This window comes from Lutjanus erythropterus, chromosome 11, assembly GCF_056507025.1.
Source record: "Lutjanus erythropterus isolate fLutEry1 chromosome 11, fLutEry1.hap2, whole genome shotgun sequence".
In the NCBI taxonomy this organism is placed as follows: domain Eukaryota; kingdom Metazoa; phylum Chordata; class Actinopteri; order Lutjaniformes; family Lutjanidae; genus Lutjanus; species Lutjanus erythropterus.
In genome coordinates this window covers 37802926-37825061 of record NC_139327.1, presented here as the reverse complement: position 1 = coordinate 37825061, position 22136 = coordinate 37802926, and the positions used below count along the sequence as shown (strand labels likewise).

General features: G+C 39.0%; 1 protein-coding gene across 1 annotated transcript in view; it reads right to left on the bottom strand.

Annotated features, from left to right (window-relative positions):
- Positions 1-22136, bottom strand: part of sgcd (sarcoglycan, delta (dystrophin-associated glycoprotein)) — a 197528-nt gene that overhangs the window by 26661 nt on the left and 148731 nt on the right. The window contains exon 6 of the mRNA XM_084730050.1: positions 4076-4148. Within this exon, the coding sequence (XP_084586176.1) occupies positions 4076-4148 (73 nt within the window). The remainder of the gene's footprint in view (positions 1-4075; positions 4149-22136) is intronic.

Below are 22136 nucleotides of genomic sequence, written 5' to 3'. Positions count from 1 at the left end.
CCCGCCTTAAAGTGACATTCCACCCAAAGTCTTGTGATTATCAAACTTTCAGGCTTGAAAAGTGACTGTAGTTTTTTTGCAGACTGTGGTCTGCAGACAGACACACATACCTGATACACGGCCACCTTATTATAAGTTAACACCAGCTAGCAACCTCTGGGGCTGATAAATTAAGTGGATGTGGAAGCGCCAAAAGAGGCAGTTCCTCAAACGGCCGCTTGAGTCAATCCCCATAGACCTGCATATTAACAAGCCCAACTTTACAGCATAAACATGTTTACGGCCTGGTACAAAAACAGTTTAGCTAATTTCCTACTACGTCCATGATTTATAGAGTTTATGTTCATCACCCACTATAGATCAACCAAAGGTATAAAACTGGATACAACTACAAATACCTTTATTTAGCTAGCTACGAACACACTGTGGCTACTGAAGACTTAATAAAGCTACTCAAAGTGCTTGCAGTCCTTACAGAATGGTCTAACTTGTTTTTCAGCGGAAACACCACATCACAGTTCATTGGAAAAGTTAAAAGTGGGCAACACAAGTGTCACAATTTAGGAAAGCTGTGTTAAGTTGCTTTTTATGTATTGTTTTTTTTAAATATACATTTACAATTGGGCCAACAAAAATGTGCCACCAAATTTAAGGTACTGGTGGCCCGTTGGACGACTGCTTAAATATATTAGAATTTATCCCAGGTATGTATGATCAGTATGTTCCAAGTTGGCATTGTGTCACAGAAAAAAACAGCTTTCTTTTCACCTCTTCTTTACATCACCCTTTTCCCCATTTAATCTGTCTCAAAATATCTTGATATTTCCTCCCTTTCCTCTCTACCATCTCATTTTAGCTTCTCTCTAGTCCTCTTTCTCATCTTATTCCTCTCTTGCTCATCTCCTCCTGATACAAGACATGTTGCTCTGATGTTTATTGATTTTGATGAACATCTAAGTGTTCATTTGGAAATAGAGAGGCACCGATATCTGTTACCAAATATGGTCCGATTGATGTCTAAGATTACTTAACACAGCACTGATTCTGGCTTCTACAGACAGACATAACTGGATAGGAGCACTAACTGCCCCTGGAAAAATGCTCTTTCCACCTCTTCATAGATTTCTGCATTTAAATCCTGTCTCTTTATTTGGTTTTCACCTTTTTTTCTCTCTGGTTAATTGAAAGGTGCAAAGATCCTGTGCACTTGAGTAAGTTGAGGAGGTGGTATGACCTCAGGGCTGAAAGACACGCAAATACAAAAGTCTATGTTAAACCTTAATGTGCTCACACTGTAGCTCATAAATCTTTTAACGCTAAATTTTTATTTGGACAAAACACAGACTTTCCTTTGGGCAAAATTATATTAAAAAAAGGGGCCAACAAATGCAAACATGTATGATGAATCAGACTGCCTTTTAAAGTTATCAGTGAAGCTAAACGATGATTCATCAATTAGCCATGCATCATAATTTCAAATATTGGCAGAAAAATCAAAATGTGGTGATGTGTGATTGGGACTGGAATATCAGACCACAGTGTTTGTGTGTGTGTGTGTGTGTGTGTGTGTGTGTGTGTGTGTGTGTGTGTGTGTATGTGTGTGTGTGTGTGTGTGTGAATACTTGAGTAGATCATTGTTGTAAACAGATAAAAAATAAAGAGGCTTGCTGAATAGATACTTAATTGGCTGCTTGAATCACACCAGACTCGACTGGACAAACATACTGAGGAAGCAGGCGGTCGAGGTAAACAGAAGAGCCTGTTATATTGCTCAGTTTTTCTCTTGTGTTGTTGTGATGAGTAATACATAATATATCATAATACATGCTCTCATTTTTCTGCAAAATTCTTTACTGCGGTCAGTACACTGTTTCTATTGTCCGAACCGATATAAATCAACAGATTTTACACCAGATCTTACATTTAATTTCCCCCTGCTGCAGGGGTCAGCTATGATAAATCAGTTTCAGTGGCTATTTGCGTAAATTTCCATTCTCTCCTCCCATGTGTTTGTTCCATTTTACCGGCACAAAACCTTGTTAAAGGGGCTCTTTAACAGAGGACAAATACTGTAATTTGGAGGGTCACAAATGCTGACCTGCACATGAAAACAAAGCATAAGTAACCTTGAGATAGAGACAAGGAGAGTTAGGTATAACTTACACATGGCTTTGTTAAATTCCCTGACTCTGATTGGTCAGTTATGGACTGTATGGACTAACAAACTGTTGCTATGGATGCAGTTCTGATGACAGACTCTGGAGGAGCAATAAGATTATTTTAGAATCAATATTTTCTGTCAAATTATTTATTTGTTAGTAAGTAGCTGTGTAATAAGCAGGGTGGAAGTAACTAATTACAAATACTCACATTACTCTAATTCAGTAGCTTTTTGTGACACTTGTACTTTTATGAGTAGATTTTCAAGTCTGTACTTTAGCTTGTACTTAAGTATGCATTACAAGATGTAATCTACTTTGTTACTCTTTAGTTTATAGTTGAGTACTGAGTAGAATTTGAAAACCTATCACCTGCATGTTAATAGTCGGTCAGGTGATCTGGTAGCAAACTGGCCAGTGAACTGACAAAAGTGAAAATGAGGAAAAGACGTGTTCATCGTATCATAAATGATTAATGATTGTTAGCATTTTCAACTATTGGTTCAGAAAAACACACTAAATTTGCAACCCTAGTCTGGAGAGGTGACTGTGACATTAACAGTTAAAAGTAACTAATACTCTGAGTATGAGAGAGAGTATATACTGTATATGTGTTGTCATACATTAACACAAATTATCATTATTCTCACTTTGATTAATGTGCTGATTATTTTCCAGATTATTCAACATAACATGTGGTACATAGGCTCCAATCACTTTTATTGCTGTTGCTTTATTAATTACCATGATGTAGATCACTGTCGTCTGTCAGGTGTAGACGCAAACCGCAACAAAATGGGACACTGCCCTTCTCCAAACTACACCAGGTTACATCCAGCACACAGTCTTGAGGGGGCAGCATTTCCACACATATTAGCCACACTCTCTCTCATTCCACCTCGATACATATTGAAGTTTTGTCACTGCCCCTCTGCATCTGATAGTGAAGCACAAGTACCCTTTAGAGGCTGCAGCTGACGTGATCAGAAAGTCTTTTTTAATATATGGATAAAGTTGTGAAAGCTGTCACAGTTTGGCGAGGTTTAGACACACAAACTACTTTGCTAGGTTTAGGATAACACCGTGTTTGGGGTTACAATAACTGTTTGAAACTATATAATTGTTTTCTGTCGATGGACTAATAGTTTAATGTTTAGTCATCTGACACAAAAATAGATAATTTTGCATATTTATTTAAATGCTGGTGCACACTTTACATGTGTGTGCTAAAGTTTGTGTAAAATTTGTGTTTATGGTTTATTGCATTAAACTAAAAAATGCTGCAGTATTTAAGCAGTGTAGATGCAGGCAGGGGCGAATCTAGAGAAATACTCATGGGGTGACAAGAGGATGGCATGGACACTTTAAGGGGTGACAAAAAATATGCAGGTCTAATCACAAACAATCACAAATATCAATATTTGCTTGGAAAACCCCCCAAAAGAAGATATTTTAACTCAAAAACATGATGTTATTGTGGCACATGAGTAAGACATTGAGCATAAATATCTAAAGGTGGCAATAAAAAGCAATATTTTTTTTTTTTTTTTTTTTTTAACAAAAACCCAACACTTAGCCTAAAATGTGGCCAGGACAGATTGTTAAATTACGTGTTAATTATGAGTGTCATCTCTTGCTGCATTCACTTGCTCTTGGACTTCAGAGTTTCTGTCTTGTAAATTTCCATCCAGCAACAACTTTTCATATATTTTGAACAACTGTCCAAAACTCAGGTGGTAGCTGGGGTGGCAAGGCATCTTTTATGCCACCCCTCTCGACCCACCCCTGGATGCAGGAGGATTTATTATGGATGTTTTCACCTTATCTGCGCTCATGTCTGTGCCCTCACACACAGCGCAGAATGAATTTATTTACAGCACGCCGTGGCACACGTGCTTTGATAAAAACAGACCTACCTCAGCTCTTTGAACGGCTCGGCCCTGACGTGTGGCGTCTCCACCGATTTGCTGAACACGGCTCCTTCAGCCCCTGAAATCACAGAACACAACATCAGACAGGAGCCTGTCGTCAATTGAAACCACAAACCCCTCCTGTCCAATCAATGGACATAATCTCTGAGACTCCGCCGATCTATACGGCTCCAGCCGGCGCGCACGGCGGCCCACAGTTCACCTCGCCTCGCTGATAACGCGAACACACATTCAATGGAAGAACACTCTGATGGAACAACACAAGGCTATTTTAAAACTGAAGATGATATTTTATCATGAAGGGAAATGAGAATACATTTAAAGCTTCAGCTCCAGCAGCTCTGAGAGTTCAGAAAAACATGAAAAACATTCTCTGTTTATTGTGCCAGGCTTTTTCTGTCGGGAAGACTGGATTTCAATCAAGCATTTTTATTTGTGACGTCCTGTGGGCAGTGAAGAGACTCTCAATAAAACTTAACAAGAAAAGGAAACAGGACAATCTGATATGTCTTCAAAATATAGAGAGAAATTATTCTCAAAACTAGTGATAAAAGTGTCATATTCTTTTACCTTCCAGTGATAAATATCGTACTGAGTGATACAATTTTATGGTGTGTAATAAACAGTGCATTGCCACTAGTCTTCTAACAATAGTAGAAAGCAATTTTCTAAAATACTTCTGAAATACTCCGTTCCTAAACCACCTTATGACTGACTTACATTCCATTGCTTGTACAGGCTTACAGCCCTAAAAACAAACTAAGTAATACTCGGCCTGCCCTCACCCCGAGGCTCTGATTGACTGAAGTGCCAATACAGCAGCTCAGCTCGAGTAAACCGAAGCATTCAGGTACATCAAATCAACAAAGCTTCAGGTGCAGATCAATGCCCATGACTAAATATGTTTCAAAGCGTTTTGAGGCACTGCTGGGAATTCAAACACCTCTCACTCCATGACACGAACAAAAAAAAAATCCACTCTTGTCAAATGTAATTTAGCCTGAGTAATGAAGTGTGTATGTGTACAAGAAAGGGACCGCTGTGTCACCTTTAACATCTCTGATATGAGACTTTCAAACCACCCTGCGTACAGCAGGGGATAAAATAGATTTTGATTGACTGTGGAGTCTGATTGTTGAATATTCCATGTTGGTCAGAAAACTGAAGAAGAGAAAAAAAAATCAATATTTGATGACTAGTTGATGAATAGTACTGTATTAGTATTGAGTTTTCTATGGATGTTCAGCATTAATATTTCCATGTTTTACTGGTTCCAGCTTGTGAACTTGTTTAATGGAGTTCAAAGGACCTGTCACCCTGAGAACAACATAACAATGTTGAGCTTGGATATGATTTTTTTTCCAGCTGGTTAATATCTAATTTTTATTTTATCTTCACAGCACTCCTGACATCAAGAGGAAACAAACACTCTGGATTATTTACAATGCACAAAACATTTAGTGATACTTAATCAGGGCAAACATATGATGAAAGTCAATCTGAGAGTTTAGAATGACTTCAGATGGTACACATGAGAAATGCAGGGCACAGCTCTAGTTTCCTGTGTCCAAATATATTCAGACATCAACAGAAAAACTTACTCTTAAATAGACGTCATCAGAAAAGTTAAGGTAACTGCTCCAAGCAACTAAGTGTCGACTGGATTGATACATGGTTCACTACTAATCAGTTGGGGCAAACACTCAGTCAGGAAATCTAACAAGACCATAATGTTAGGCTGAATAATCGAATGAAATGAAAAGGTAATTCTGGGAATTTAATGACTGCCAGGCTGCACAGAAAACTGCACACCCTTAAGGCTAAAAGTAGCTTCTGAGTGATTCAGCAGAAACTCCTAAAAATAAGGGTAAGGCCTAACTTTAAAAGCATGTGTTTTTGCTCTAAGGGTAACTCCTTGTCTAGACTTCAAACGTCACACAAGCATCACACTTGCATGACTACTTACTTCACACCACAATGAAGTGTTGTGCCTGCAGGCTTCTTCGATGTGTGTAGATGTTTTTTTTTTTTACCATCAGCATGATGTATAAGACTGTGGCATAAGCATGGCGGTGTGTGGGGCACAGTGGATGTGGATGAGCAAAAGAGAGAACAGGAAAAATAAAGCTGATGACAGAGAGGTGTTGGCGATCAGAGCAGAGGGATTAAAGTTGTCTGGTGGCAGTAAATGTACAGTTTGCCCACAAATAAATACTCCCTTGTCTTGCTTCCTAGCTGAGTTAAGGGAGCATTTGTGGGATTACAAACTGCAGCAGAGTGAGATGCTCTCTAGCTCTGAAGCACACATTACACCACCTATAGGTTGCAAAATGTAGACAGAATACATTTTCAGTGCATTGTAACAGGGCACCAGCCTCACATTTACAAGCGTATTGTAGAAAGAAAAGGCTGGAAATAAACACCTCAGCTTGAGATGCACAAAGCTGGCGTGGACAGCTACACATTAAAATGAAAGTGTTTCTGTTCATGAGAAAAACATGAAAAACATGCCTGACCTGCTCGTAGCTCTAAAAGTCCGGGAGACATTAGAGGAAGTCCAGAGGACTCATATTTCGGTCTTATAGGACTGTTGCTGCTGCACAGCTAACTGTTGGCAGCACAAGCAACAAGTAAAGCTATCTGTCCATCAGAAAACTCCATCATCAAGAATCGAGGCTGATTAGCTGAAGGTCATCAGAGGGAAAACCATAAAATACTTTCTATTGTCCAGTTTAACCAAAATTAGCAAATGGAGTGTGATGTCTTGAGAGGATGGAGGCTTTTCTCTTGGGCTTCACTGTAATGAACCCTCCCATAATGGGACAACTTATTCTCAGCAGATAGACAAAACCAAAGTTAACTGTCTTCTTTCTAACAACCTCTCATGACATCACAGAAGTTATAAAGTTGTGTTTCTGTACAGTAATCAGTGAGGTCAACACCCCAGAAACAGTCCTGCAGGGTTTACTGTTTTCTCCGCCTATGTCTCAGTCTAATCTCAACATGTTTGGTCTTTGCAAATTGAAATTATGTCCATGTTTATCTGCATATAGACGCTGAGACACACTGTAATGCCACGTGTGAACTGACATACCGAGACCTGTCCACTTGTGATTGGATGAGACACATAATGGTGTCAGCAGGCTCTATTAGTTGGCACCATTTAGGAGGACTCCTGGAGACAAGATCCTTTGTGAATACAGTCCCTGAAGTAATAAAAGGAAGAGAATTACTGGCCAGACACTGGGGATCATTGGGAAAGCTTTTATTGATGTAATGAGTTTACCTAATTCCTCTCTGGAGATTAATAAACTATTTTGGATTCTCATTACTTTTGTTGTTTTATTCATTTGTATTGCAAAACCACAAGTAAAACGAGCAACTTCCTCTTGTTTAAGTCGTTTATGTTGAAGCCACCTGTCTCGGCAGGACAAGTTTGACAAGTCTGAATATTTTTCAGTTTAACAGGCATTTAACAGTTGAGTTTTCCTGATGTCTGGGAGATATTTACAACACTCTCTTTCCTCCAGGGAGCTCCTCATAACACAGCTCAACCTGTCGAGAAGTCAGAGAAGTAAAATATCTTTATGCAAAGTGGAGCTTCTCCTCGCCGTGTGGGATAGATAACTCTCCTCTTAATGACTGCTACAGGTGGAGCCACTTCTGTTCACTTTTCTTCCTTTTTTTTACCTGAATGGATTGAGCTCTTGCTGAAATTTAGCTTCTGGAGACAAGATGAAATTCAGTGCTGAAAGTTTTGTATTGTCTTCTTAATCCTTAAAAATACACACAAACAATTAACAATTAGTACAACATATGGATGCCAATTCTGTCAGTGTGTTGGAAAAAAACATTATTTTGGATACTAAGTCATTATTTTGAGATCCTGAAACATTATTTTGGAATATGACTAAGTCATTATTTTGAGAAAGTTTCTAATTATTTTGAGATTTAATAAATATTTTGTTATTATTTTGAGATACTAAGTATTTATTTTCAGATTTTCTCATTATTTTGAGATATTAATTCATTATTTTGAAATATTCTTTTATTTAAAGAATCATTTGTTATGAAATAACTATTAACTCACTGTTTTGAAATTCTCTCTATATTTTGAGATACAATATATTGAGATACTTAGTATTAATTTGGAGATTTTCTCATTATTCTGAGATATTAAATCATTAGTTTTTCAAATACTTACTCTTTATTTTGATATATTTATTCATTATTTTGAAATACTAAGTCATTATATTTAGATTTTTATCATTATTTTGCGATATAAGTGATTATTTCGAGATACTAACTCATCCTTTTTTTTTTTCTTCATAAAAATATGGCGTTGGATGTTTGGTAATTACTCAGTAATTTCAGCAGTTGAGTCTTTCGTGAAGTATAAGAATTAAGAGTTGCTGAAATAAGTGACAATAAGTACTATATTTTTCTGAATCTGAATTTTAAAGATAAATTCTCCAGTTTTGTAAGAGACAAAAAACAAAAGTGAGGGCTTACAAAAGAAAAGAAAGCCTCCTCTCTTTCCAGCAGCTCATGAAAGCTCCGGTGACATTTAAATACCTACTGTTCAGTCAGTTAGAGCCGGAGTACAGAGAGGAGGATGTAAAGTGAAGTGGAAGCCTCGGTGCATGTCACTGCCTCCTTCCTGCAGTAAAGTGAGTGAAGATAAAACAGAAGCCTCACATTAGAAATCCCAGCTCTCAGTCGGAATAAAAAAGAACAAAAAGCTCTTTACTTTGCTTCTGGCTGTCACTCTGTCTTAGCTCGCTAGTTTAAAGGATAAAACCAGTGTCATTTTATTTCATTCATTCCACAATTTTATTACCCATATAGAAAGTTCAAACTCAGTGATGTACTCATCGCAGTTGGCAGTGTGGAGAAAATATATATATTTTTATTTTCAAATAAAATGATGATTCTGGAGTTTATTTTATTCTATTTGTATTTGAAACTTTTTTAAAGTTTATTTTTATGATTAATTTAATATTTCTCAACACAGAAACTCAAAAGTCTCCTGGGTAATTTAGAATTTTAGAGGGTTATTTTAGGGCCATCGGTGATAAATGATTCAGCTTTATTTCTGAGTGATATATTTTTATGTGTTTCAGGGAGAAGACAGCGCTCAGTACGCCAGATTTTAGGATTTTGCAGCTTTGTGATTGCAATCAAGAACAAATCACAGCACTATGTTGCTAAAATGATCCAAAATGGAAATGAAATCCAGGATGGAAGTTTTTCATTCTGAAATTAGTTCAACAAACTTTAAACTCTAATTTCATTCTACCAGTAAGTCCTGAATATTTTAATAAAATCCCAGCTTTTGAAACTTCTTTATACTGTACTTATTGTTACTGGCAGTGGTGGACCCAGGCTGTCTGAGGGCCAGGGGCAAAAAAACAAAAAAAAGGGCCTTTTGACTAAAATTGTTTTATGATGTGAGTTAAAGTACAACAATAATATTTCAGCCTACATGTCTCTGCACCACGTTTTCCTCCAGTAAAAGGCACCCTAGATGGCACTTTATCATGTTTTTTTGCCACTGGAAGGCAACTTAGATCAATGGTTCTTAACCGACCCCTAAACTAGCACAAATACTATCACTTCACTTTAAGATTTTTTTTTTCTATTTTATTTATTTATTGTATATAGGCCTATGTATTGCTTGCAGAATCACAATTCTGTTTTACTAGGGACTCCCTGGAACCCTCCTTAAGGACCCTTTGGGGTGTCTGGACCTCACTTTGAGGTCCACCGAGGGCACTTTATCATGTTTTATCTACAACAGAGGCGACCAAGAAGGGCATTTTTTCAAATACGTGGGCACCAGGCAGGCATCATTTGCACTTTGCAAACTCCTGTTTCTTCTGCAGTCTTTTTTCTTGCTGCCCTGAGCATCTTTCTGAAACAAAGTTTGTCTCCTTGCTGTGACAAACAGCCATCCCTTCAATATCCTCTGTTGCTCCTGTGTTTGTGCCGCACTGAAGATGATATCACAGCAGTTTCAATCGGTGTCGCAATAATGATCAACCAAGAATCCCACCTACGATGAGGGGGCACTATCTGCAGTGGAAAACGAAATCAAGAAAAGTTTCTGGTAACACTGTAAGTCGAGCAAATCTGTACCATGCAGTGGAAATGAGGCTTAAGATAAAGAGCTACAGGCGACAGGCTGCACACCTTCAACTCCTCATCCAACTCAACAAATGAGATTGCGATTGTTCTCCGCTCCATTATTGACTGACTTCTTTATTAAAATGTGAGGCTGCATCGTAACAAGCACCAGTCTGCTATTATTCCTCTGACAGATTAACACTCGCAGAGCCGTGGGACCAGTATTGAAAATACAAACAAACAAAAAAAAAACAAAAAAAAAAAAAAATATTTTCTGTAATGATCAGTATCTTCAAAAGTTGCAAAGTCAACCAGTGCTGCATTTTATGATCGGGCATTGGATATTTCTCTTGTCCTCTCTGGGACTTGCAGTTGACCTTTCTTCTAAAGTTGTTTTGTACCCAGTTTGGTACATTGGACATTATTTTTTCTTCTGATAGAAGGCCTACAGAGACTTGTGTGTCCTAGCATGTGTTTGAAATACTGTATTTTTTGTGTTAAAGGCTGGATTTACGCAGCATGGTGTGCAGAGCCCCAGTTACAGCTGTGTGTTGGACATTGATGAAGAGTTTGAAGACAGGACATTTACTCCCATTAAATGTCACACATTATTGACATTGTGACACTGCAGATGTTTATATTTTTGTCCCGCTGTCTTTATTTGTACTCGGCTGGGTGTGACGGCTCCATTCGTGTATTCTGCTGTGAATAATAAAACTTGATCTATCTGATTTTCTGATCACAGGCTCCACATGACTGCTGAGCAGACAGCGGCAATATGTCACAGCACCGACATGTTCATGGGCCGGTGGGGGTGGGGGGTCGGCTGACAAAATAAATGATGCCATTAAAGATTAATGCATCTGCGTGAGCAGCCGTGTGTCCGTGTGTATCTGTGCGTACGCCGGCGTGTATGTATGTATCACTGTGTGTGTGTGCTCGTGTTTATGAGGCAGTAGTCAGACCAGGGGCAGATATTATCAGTTGTGGCCTGAAGTATCTCTGAGGTGATGAAATATGGAGACACACAAGGCACAGAGGAAACTCCCTCCAGGAATAATTTCAATGATTGGTGATGGCTGAGGACTATACATGAGCAGCAATAACCAAAAATCAAAATCCAGCATTTATCTTGATGCATTTCGTTGAACTCTACATAATTTTTTTTCTGTCCTTTTTAATGTTTGCTTGTCTTTTTTACGTAAATTAACTTTGACTCATTATATTATGTACTGAAAGATAAATGCTTATGCTTTGCCACATTTTTACAACCACTTTTTTTTTTTGCACTATTTGTTCTATCTGCATCATAACTGTTCACTACATTTCATCCTGTCATTACTGTTTTTGTTTTTTATCTGCTCATATGTTAAGAAACTTGCATGTTATGTAACTTTCACTGTGGATGTTCCTTTACTTATGTAACAAACATACTTATTTCAACTGAAACCAAACCATGAAGTTGTCCTACACTTAACCAAGTCTGTGTTTTGAAAGTCAATCTGGATGTTGCATATTTATTATTCTAACTTGACCTGCAAGTGCGTTGCAGTTTAAAGCTTAACTTTCTAACAGGAAGTGAGCAAAGAAAATAATGTACAGAAATAATATGAGCGATGTTGCAGTGGTGCCTTTTATTTCTCCCTCTCCAGTGAGTAAGTTCAGTGTCTGAGTTGTTAATTTATAACTTGTTTCTATATAGTCGGAGGACAGTTTACAAACTTCATCTGTTTGAGGATATCCCCATAAAAAGGCTGCTGTGGATCACATATACGATGTCGAGCGTCGATTCTGACCACATAAAACTTTGCTAAAATAGAACCGGGGCGAAGACTTTTCCAGACAACCAGCATGTCGCTGAGCCTGTTCGCTCGCTCGCAGTGCTTCCAGTTATGAAGTGGCGTAAGGTCAGAGAACAGGCTGCTGTCACTGTCATTATAACCTGATACTTCTCACTATCACTGTGCTCCACCTTATGTGATTGTAGCTTTATTATTGTTGAGCTAACGTTCATGTAAAGTATGTTAAGAGTTGCATTAGTTATCCATCTTCCTTTTAGAGTTTCTGAGCGCTCAATAAAAGAGCAGATCCTTTTCTGGCAAATCTAATTGTGTTTGCTATAAATGGCCAGTGCCTTCATGTGTGAATGACTGAGCTATAATTTGCATGAGAGCACAAAATGAACATTTTTATCTCTGGAGGAGGCCCGCATGACCTGGTTTCTAGCTTGACCACATATTCCATCACTGCTCAGCTCAAACACAGCGGCCTAAACATCAACAGAAAAGAAATTCAAAGAATTCTCTGCAAATCTGACCTAGATCCTTTTCAAACGGAGCTTGTTGCATCTCATGCCATAGTGAAAATACACAGCTGCTGTTGAGCTGATGATGAGGAAATTAAATCAACAGTACAGTCCAGAGTCAATCTGCCTTGACTTTATGCTAATGCATAATGCCTATTATACTTAACTATACAGCGCTGTGCTGCATGAAAATGCACACAGTCATACACGGACACACATTCTTGGTTAGATCATACATGAATATTAATGTCACATTCCTCCCTGACACATGTGAGCTGGATTAGCATGTGTAGTCTCACAGCTGACTGTAACCCACTAAGGAACTGTATGTATATTGCATGAATGCATGGACATGATAAAAACAGCAGACACTAATACACCAAGTCCTGCTGGATGTAATTACACACCAGCGACATGTGTATCTCCAAATTCAATCCAGTTTTACCCACAGATGTAAATGATGGATGCTCATCGTGATAACGACCACACGGGACCTGTAACACTTCAGTCAGAATGGACAGCTGGGTGAAAACACTGCAGGCGAAAGCTCGACGAATCTGCGATGCTGTTCGGATGCCTAACCGTGAAATTGTGACCGCTGACTGGGCGTCTAACTGCATGAAACCTGCTCTCACCCTGTCAGAGAAAATCCTGCTCTCCAGCTGTCAAGATCAAAGCGATTTGTGATGTTCGGTGTGTTCCGTAGTTATTTTGTGATGAAGTGTTGTAATTTACTATCATGATGGATCCACTTTGCCTCAATCAGCCTTAACCACCTCTGCTGCAACTGGAGATTGCCTACATTTCCCAGAATGACTTTGACACCTCTGAGAGAACAAGATGTTGTCTAAACACAAAAAAAGAGCACCGTGCCCAGTTATCAACATGACAGTAGAGTATAATTTATTATTTGAATGGCTGGTGCATCTCCACCTTTGGTAAAGGATTCCTTCTTGCAGTCGAGGGAGAAACCCTCCTGTTTAACACCAAATTTACACAAATAAATTGTGTAAAAAAGACAAAAAACCTGGTATGGAACTGTGCTGTAGTAATGCTTGACATGAGATCACATCATCAACATGGAAAAGAAGCCACAGAAAGAAAAATACTGCCACAAAATGACAAGGTTGTATGTTCAAACAGTATTAATAATACTTGTTTAAGTTTTCTAAAATTAAAAAAAAAAAAAACAGGAGTGGTCAGTGAATTTCCCCTCTGGGATAAAGTCTTATCGAATCTTATCTTTAAAAATTGTATTTTGACTGGAAATTGGTCTTCCAGCCTTCTTATTACTATAAAGCTCAGAGAAATTGGAGAGACAATCATTATTATGAATTATTTTCTCTGAGATGCCACCACTTATATGGATAAAATAAAAAAATAAATGGCTTAAAAAAATTAAACTAAATGCACCAAAAATAATGTTAAAAAAATAGGCATTATTTAATTTATAAAATGTTATGTTTAATTTGCTTCTGTATTTATTTACCTTTCTGTTAATTCCCTTACTTGTTTACTTTCCCATTTAATTTTTCATTTACTTTTCTATTTTATTTGTCGATATATTCATTTATTTATTTTTTTGGATCACTTATTGTTTTCACCTGCTCCTGGTTAGTTTCCCTCTGAATTTAGTCTCTTAAGTTGCCAGTTCCTCTTCACCTCTACGTCAAGCGTCCTAGTGTTTTCTTGTTTTTCCCTTTGTGTTGTTGTGTTGATTTAGATTTTGATTTCCTGCTCTCTTTTTGGATTTTTTTTTACCTTTTGGACATCTCTCTGGTTTGACCTCTTCCTGCTTTATCATAGCGTAAACCCTTTTTTGTTTCGACTCTTGTGTTTAATAAATCATTTACTCTACCTCTGTCTGCTTTTTTACGTTCACCTTCTGCTTCTGCTTCTGCTTCTGCTTCTGCTTCTGCTCCCGCTGCTTGACGATCTCTGACATACTGGCTGCTGAGATATTTCAGTCTGCACACAAGCGCCGGACACACTGACGGACCAAAAGGCTGACAAACATCACCGTCCAATGAGCCTCGAGCACGGCTGAAGTCAAACTCATATAGAACTGCAGCAGAAAGTCATTTTTTCCAACAGCACTCATGTTCACAGACATCACAACAAAAAACGGCTTACTCCCGGAGGTTAGTCTATAACATCCTGCAAACAGAGAGACCTGCCCCCCAGAAGTGTGCAGGACCAGGAAGTTTAATATTCACCCATTTAATATTTTTCTCTCTCTGCCCTCTATTATCTTTCTCTCCCACTCTCATTTTCTCTGCTGCAGAGTATATAATATTCTTCCCTTTTAGTATTTCAGTCAGACTGGAGGTGTAGCCAGCAGCCCTTTCTAATAAATAGCCAGCACTCCCTGCTGAGAGGCTTTGCCCTTTCTCCTCTGAATGGTATAAGGAAATCAGCAGCTTTCATTAAGGGGAGCAATCCTCCACCTCAACAGTTAGTTTTGGCTGTCAAACAGTGCATGCAGCCCGTGGATTAGCAACAGTAAAGAGAGAGAATGGAGATCAAAGTAAGTAGAAGAAAGAAGGAGTAAAACTGAGGAGAAATAGAGAAAAAAATTTGAAAGAGAGCAGGCCAGAAAAAAAGAAAGAAGGAGGAGAAAGAGGAGCTAACTATGGCAGCCTGGTGACAGATGGATCTCTCTTGCTCAAGTCAAGTTCGACTCATCATATACACTATGCAGCCGGCGGATTACAGCCCACCAGGAAAGACGTGACAAGCCACCGTCAACTTCTCCCAAACTGCAGGTGAATATAAATCATTTACCCTGGGTCATATCACACCCCAGCTTCTGCCTTTTTTTTTTTTTTTGCCTAAATATGCTGACAGAGCAGAGACTCGGTGCCGCCGGAGTGACAGGTGAGCCCGACAGTGATCGGCGAGAAAGCGAGAGACATCCTAACAATGCCGGCATGGCATCAGCGACAGCAGATACACGGCAGCCATCCGCAGTGACAGCTGCAACATCCATCCCAGCCTGCACCGAGTGACGAGCTGTCATCCGATACAGAAGACGACAACAACAACAGTGTATGTGCATGTTTGGAGGCACTGCTACTGGTATGGAAGACAGCAGAGTAGGGTTTTGTTTGGGTTAACGGTTAAAATCATGAATTTGCCGAGACTTGTTGGAGATGAGAGGTAAAACGTTGGTTGAGATGTGCGCTCGTGTGGTCATCGTTAGTCGTGTTTGTCACGTGACGCCGTGCTGGACTGGACAAACTGTCAACAAACTGTTTTTGAACTCCAGGTCACCAGCCTGACCCCAAATCTATGCAGGACTCCTCTTTGTCAATGTCACACATTGCGCCTGTCTTGCTCAGACTCCGCCTCCTGCTGTCTTGCAGACATTCAACAAATGGGCTCATCTTCCTTGTCGCTCTCAGGTTTTTGAGTTTTTTTTGAGTTTTTCATCTCACTCACTATGAAATGTATGCAAACCAAGTGTGGTGAACAAACAAAATTACTGTCTACATCATGTACTCTATTATCCATCGGCGTGGTTGGCAACTTAGGGTATTTTGACGACCAAAATGATGATGGTTTTGTAAACTTTCAGAGCTTATTGGTCAGATGGATGTGGAACGGGAACAAGAAATCTGTTTATACAGTTTTTCACTTGAAAATAAAAATGCATATTCTTCCTCTGGCCTGTTGTGCTATTTTTCCAATTTGTTTTGGTGTTAGTTGTCAAGTTTTGGGGATTTCTGGCTTCTTTTGAATATAATGGAACTAAATGGCAGTCAGCTTGTGGTGCTCAAAGCACCCCTGGTATGCAAGATAATCCACCTTGTTCTGTGCAGTTTCATGTAAGAACTATTTTCTTTCTATACCTTTCTTTCTAACTACTCCCATCAACCGTGTCACCACAGGGAAGGAAATGGGCATCTCAGGGATGAGGGGCTTGTGTTTATGACGGAGTGAGATGTAAACATTAATAGCATCCTGGCTGAGCTGTAACCTCTCCTTCATGAGTAGATGCACACCTCTTTCTGCAATAATTTCTGGAAAGAGCCACTGCTGCTGAGTTTTTCAAATATACTTTTTTGGAACATTGAACACCACAAGCTCAGTCTCATTATATTCAAGAAAAGGCACCAAAACTGCACACAGAAATAATCAAGCTGTATAAACAGCACTGCAGACCAGAGAAAAAATATGTATTTTTCATTCTGGGGTGAACTGTCCCTTAAACCAACATTTACATGATGTTGAACCAATAAACCACCTACTTCATTTAATCTACATAAAGTTTATATTAAGATTATTTCAGTCATTTAATATTCATTCCAACACTCTTTGTGCACTCTGCAGTCTTGCACTATTGTATTCTTGTTTTGACAGAAACACTTGAGGCCCTTTCTTACACCCAAATGTGCAAAGCCGTTGCATTGGTGGTGCAGCTGAATTTGCTATCTTACGTGCCATTTTTGCCACATCTGCAAGATAGAAAATGCACTTGCACCTGGTCTGTGCAGCCATGGGCAGGAGGGCTAAAAGTGAAGGCAAATCGAAGGCGTGGCCAGGCGTGTTTGCTATCTTGTGCTCGGTGCATTGGAGTAAAACCCTCTTGCGCTTTAGACCAGCTAAAACCTGGTCAGAGCATGAAGTCTGTGGCGCAGTAGGTCTAAGATAGCAACCAGCACATTTGGTTGAAGCACACACACACACACACACACACACACACACACACACACACACACACACACACACACACACATCTCCATAAACACAAAACACCTTCATATGTCCAGTCTTTTCTATAACATACAAAATGAACAAGATGTACATTTCGCCTCAAGCTTTCAACTTGCACTTTACATCCGTAAGATAGGGCTCTTGACCTTTATATAGAAATTGCATGTTGTTCATCCCTGGTTATATATGCATCTATTTATTTTTTCTACTTGTATGTACAGAACAGTTCTGTGTTTATGCTGAACTCTCTTTGCTCAGCTTTGTTGTTATTAGCTGTATGCTTATTTCTATCTTCCTGTGAATTGTTCTTGTGTTTGAGACCGACAAGGAGACAAGACTCAGAGTCCTTGGATGAAGAACACATTTATGGCCAATGAAGCTGATTCTTATTCAGTGATTCACTCCATTACATATTCATGCAACATAGAACCATGTGAACTCTGGTTTCTGTTGAAGGTTTCACACAGATTTGACCCTAAATAACCCTGAAAACAGATACAGTAGTGTTTGATTTTTGCATTCAAAATGTGGATGAATGATTTATATTTAATGATAAACTGTATTCTTAGGAGTAGGACGATGTAGCTTTATCAAAAGCCAAAACTTTTTATTTATTAATTCCGATTCTCATCTCTCTCTCTTTCAGTCATCAGCATCACCATAGTTCAGAAATATGAGCTGAGCAGTGGTAATCAGTCAGCACCCAGGGACAAAGATGATTAAAGTGACTGCGTGAGGAGATCATCTGCTCGTCTCTCCCCACCGCCACCTCCATACCTCCCACACCGACATCCCCCATCGTCATGAACGAAAGAAAGTGGGGAAAGAGAGAAACAGAGGCACGCATGAGCTCAGTCATGTTCTTCACGCCGCAGCGAGATGTGTCCTGATTCAGATTTTTCTCCCACACGTGTCACAGAGCCAACACCTTTTCAAATAAGCTTCACATTAAAAAAAAGTAGGAAGCTGAATTACATTTTTTATTTCCAACATGTGGAAGTGAGATACTGAAACCAACCTGCAGCCGACTTGTACTTTGTACACTTCAGGATTAATCTATGATAATTCAATAAGTAACCTAATATCATTCATATGAACGCGCTGCTGGCATGCCTGGCAATGTCAGTGTGTCAGTCGATTGGTTGAGTACTTTGGTCCAGAGTGAAATATCTCTGTTGGATGGACGGCAATTAAATTCACAGTGCCCAGAGGAGAAATGTTAAATAACTTTTCATTTAGTGGCATCAAAATTGAAGTTTTTTCAATACCTGAGAAACTCATGATATTCCCATCAGCCTCAGCTTTAATTTGTATTTGTACTTTAGCATGCTATGACAAAGATGTGTATGGCGATCAGTCAACATGCCATCCTACCTTAATGACTGAATAGATTGATTGCCATTGACTCCCAGAATGACATACATGATCGGTGGAGAGTACCAGCAACAGGTAATCGTTGGTATAGTATTAGCATTGGTGCATTGCTTACAGTCATCCACCAGTGAGCCTTCTACCATTGTTACATCATGTTTAAAAACCCTTCTGTATTTGAGGTAGTGTGTCCATCATCCTTCTAAAGTCACATGAGAACACACTACACTTTGTAAAAATGAATGTCATGTCCTTACGTAGCTCCTCTTTATGTGCCATTTTATTATCACTCTCAGGTCTCTGAGCACTAATGCCAATGATATTGCAGTAAGGGCAATAAAATCATTCCTCCTCTCACAGGACAAACAAACAAAAGGACAAACTGACGTGCAGCTATTTAGAAAATAACATGACAATATGCAGACCAGACTCAGCAAAGGGGACAGAGACTGCTAAAGTGAGACAGGCAGACAGAGAGATGGACATTACTGAGCACAGAGTGGTTAACACCCTTCATTGTTCAACAAAGATAATAAAAGATAAGTTAAGAGCCTGAACCTTGATGTCTGTCTGTCTGTGTGTCTGTCTGCCTGTCTATCTGTCTGTAAGTGTTTGAAGCCTGTAGCCGGCGGGGCGGCAGTAATGAAGTCCTGAGCCTCTAATTGCAAAGAATGATAGTGAGCAGGACGTTTGATATTCCTCTGCAAATAGGCCTGCTGGGGATGTCAACTTGAAGAGTGTTGGGCCAAGCTGATTAGCATGGCAGGGTGTGTGTGGTGTGTGTGTGTGTTTTAACCTCATTTCAGTTCATTCAGCTGCACATTGCGCAACACATTTGATGAGTCTGATGAGTCTTTTTCATTAAGAAGGAACACAGCTGTAGAATAAATGCATGTATAAATGTCCCTTTTCATCTGTCCTGTTCTACTTCAGTGGACTCTTTACAAGAAGAGAATCGGGACATGTCATAAAATAACTGAAGGAATGAAGAGTGTAAGTTCTTAGAGATTTTCTGAGAGGCGTACAGTGTATGGACAAAAGTATGTGGACGTGTCAGTGTTACAGAATACAATATGACAGCGCCCCCATCAACAAAGCCAGGTGCAAAACAAGTGTTTGACTGGCCTGCAGAGTCCTGACCTCAACCCCATCCAACACCTTTTATTACAACCAACTGCGAGCCACACCTTCATTACCCAAAATCAGTCTTCACTATTGTTGTTTTAGCAAAAATCTGAGCGAATCTTTGCAACAAGGTTCAGAAATCTGGTGGAAATGCTGAAACAAGAAGAGTGAAGGCTGTTATAGCTGCAGGTTAAAGGTTATGTTATGATGCTGTAGTTACCGCTCTAGTGTAATTCCTGGAGTCACCCCTTTAGTGTAATATTTTGTTGTGGCATTGAAATCAGGTAACATAATATAAAAAGTGAAAAACGTGGAGAGTGTGGAGGAGGTGAATGGGACAATCACAGGATTTTCTGTCACCCAGTAGATCAGACTTTGGGTCCTGTGTGAAACCAAAAGTCAATGTTGATTTCTTTTCAAGTTGTGTAATGTACAGACATTATGTCATTTTAGTTTTGTTAAATAAGGTACTTATTTTAACCCAAAACATTATCTTTTCCTGAACCTAAAGTAGTTTTTGTGCCTTTATTTTGACATTTTACCTGGATGTTGCATATTGCTTTTATTATCGCTAACTTCTTAGAGCCATGCGCACGCAAATCTGAGGCTAGAGAGTCATAGTTTGAAGCGTAGACTAAGCTGCCATATTTGACAAGTTGTCAGTGGGAGCAAGTCAAAAGAAACTGACAGAAATTAAACTACCAACTCCGTCTGACCAGAAGTTGGAAATACAGCAAACACATCTTTCTCATCAACAAAAGCTTTAAGCACAATTGTTTTTCTTTTAGAGTAAATATACCGTCCAGTTCAGACAGATCATTTCACATCAGGAGCAGCCATCTTGGTTGGGCCATGTTGGCTGAAAATCTGGACGGGTGGGAGACCAGACGAATCTGTGAGCTCATGTTTTATTTGCTCTAATAAATGTGTGGCTAAAATGAGAGCAAATCCCTGCAGCCAGGTTCAGAAAACTGACTCAAAAGTCTGAAATAAAGGGAGTTGAAGATGGTATAGCTGCAGATTAAAGCAAGAAGCACATATTGCTGTCATATTTAGTTGTCAACATACATTTGACAATATGGTGTATTTTCACTGAGCAAGAATGCAGTTGTCTATGTGCATCTTTCATTTTTTGAATAAATATCTCATACTCATCATGATTCACTCAACATCCAATGTTCCACATGTGAGACTAAAGCATTTTACATATATTTGACCAAATCACTTAGCATACAGCAACGTGGAAACAAAAAAAATCAAGACAGCGTGGGCATATTTATGCAGAGTTGAAGCTTTTAAATCATTGTTTATGCATCAATGAATTCATCAAATTGCATAAAATTGGTACTTGATACTTCCTCAGTATCTCAGCAAACCTGCGCTCCATGCACATAAAATGAAGGAAGGCGGTAGTTTGACATTGAAATAGTGCAACGGAAGGTGTGGAGATCTCAGAGGTATAGTTTCCACCTCATGTTATAATGAAGTATTATACTTTAATGTTAGAGCCCATTAACTGTGACTGGTATATACTTTTCCTTCACTGCTGACCATTTTCTAAAGCAAACTGAACTTTAGATTAATTTCCTCCCTGCGAGGCATTCATTTGACTACTGGATGAAAATCAAGTCAGATTCAGATAATTAAACCATCCACAGTGAACATTTAGTCGTCTTTATTTTTGTATTTTATGTTTCACACTGAAATGAAGTAAAAGCTAGAAGCTGTCTGGAAATAAGGACATAAATTGAAAAATAGTGTTGTGATAGAATGTGATTCTCAGCACATTTAGAATTTCCATCAACTGGATGATGGTTTTTGAGGACGTTTTACATCTTGTCTGAAGGTTTTACATTGCCTTGCCAAAAAAAAAAAAAAAAAGTCACACAGTCTAACATTTTGTTCAGCCACCTTGATTACAGCACACATGTGTCATGGCATCATTTTGATAAGCTTCTGCAGTGTCACAACTTTTATTTCTGTCCAGAGTTGCATTAATTTTTTGCCAAGATCTTGTATTGATGATGAGAGAGTCGTCTCCAGCACATCCCAAAGATTCTCAGTGGGGTTTAGGTCTGGACTATCCATGTGTGAAAATGATGTCTCATGCTCCCTGAACCTCTCTTTCACTATTTGAGCCCCATGAATCCTGACATTGTCATCTTGGAATATGCCCGTGTCATCAGGGAAGAAAAAAATCCATTGATGTAAAAACCTGTTCATTCAGTTTATTCAGGTAGTGAGCTGAACTCAGTTTTTGGTCACATAACGTTGCTGAACCTTGACCTGAGCAACTGAAGCAACCCCAGATCATAACACTGCTCCCACAGGCTTGTACTGTAGGCACTAGGCATGATTGGAGCATCACTTCATCTGCCTCTCTTCTTACCCTGATGCCCCCAT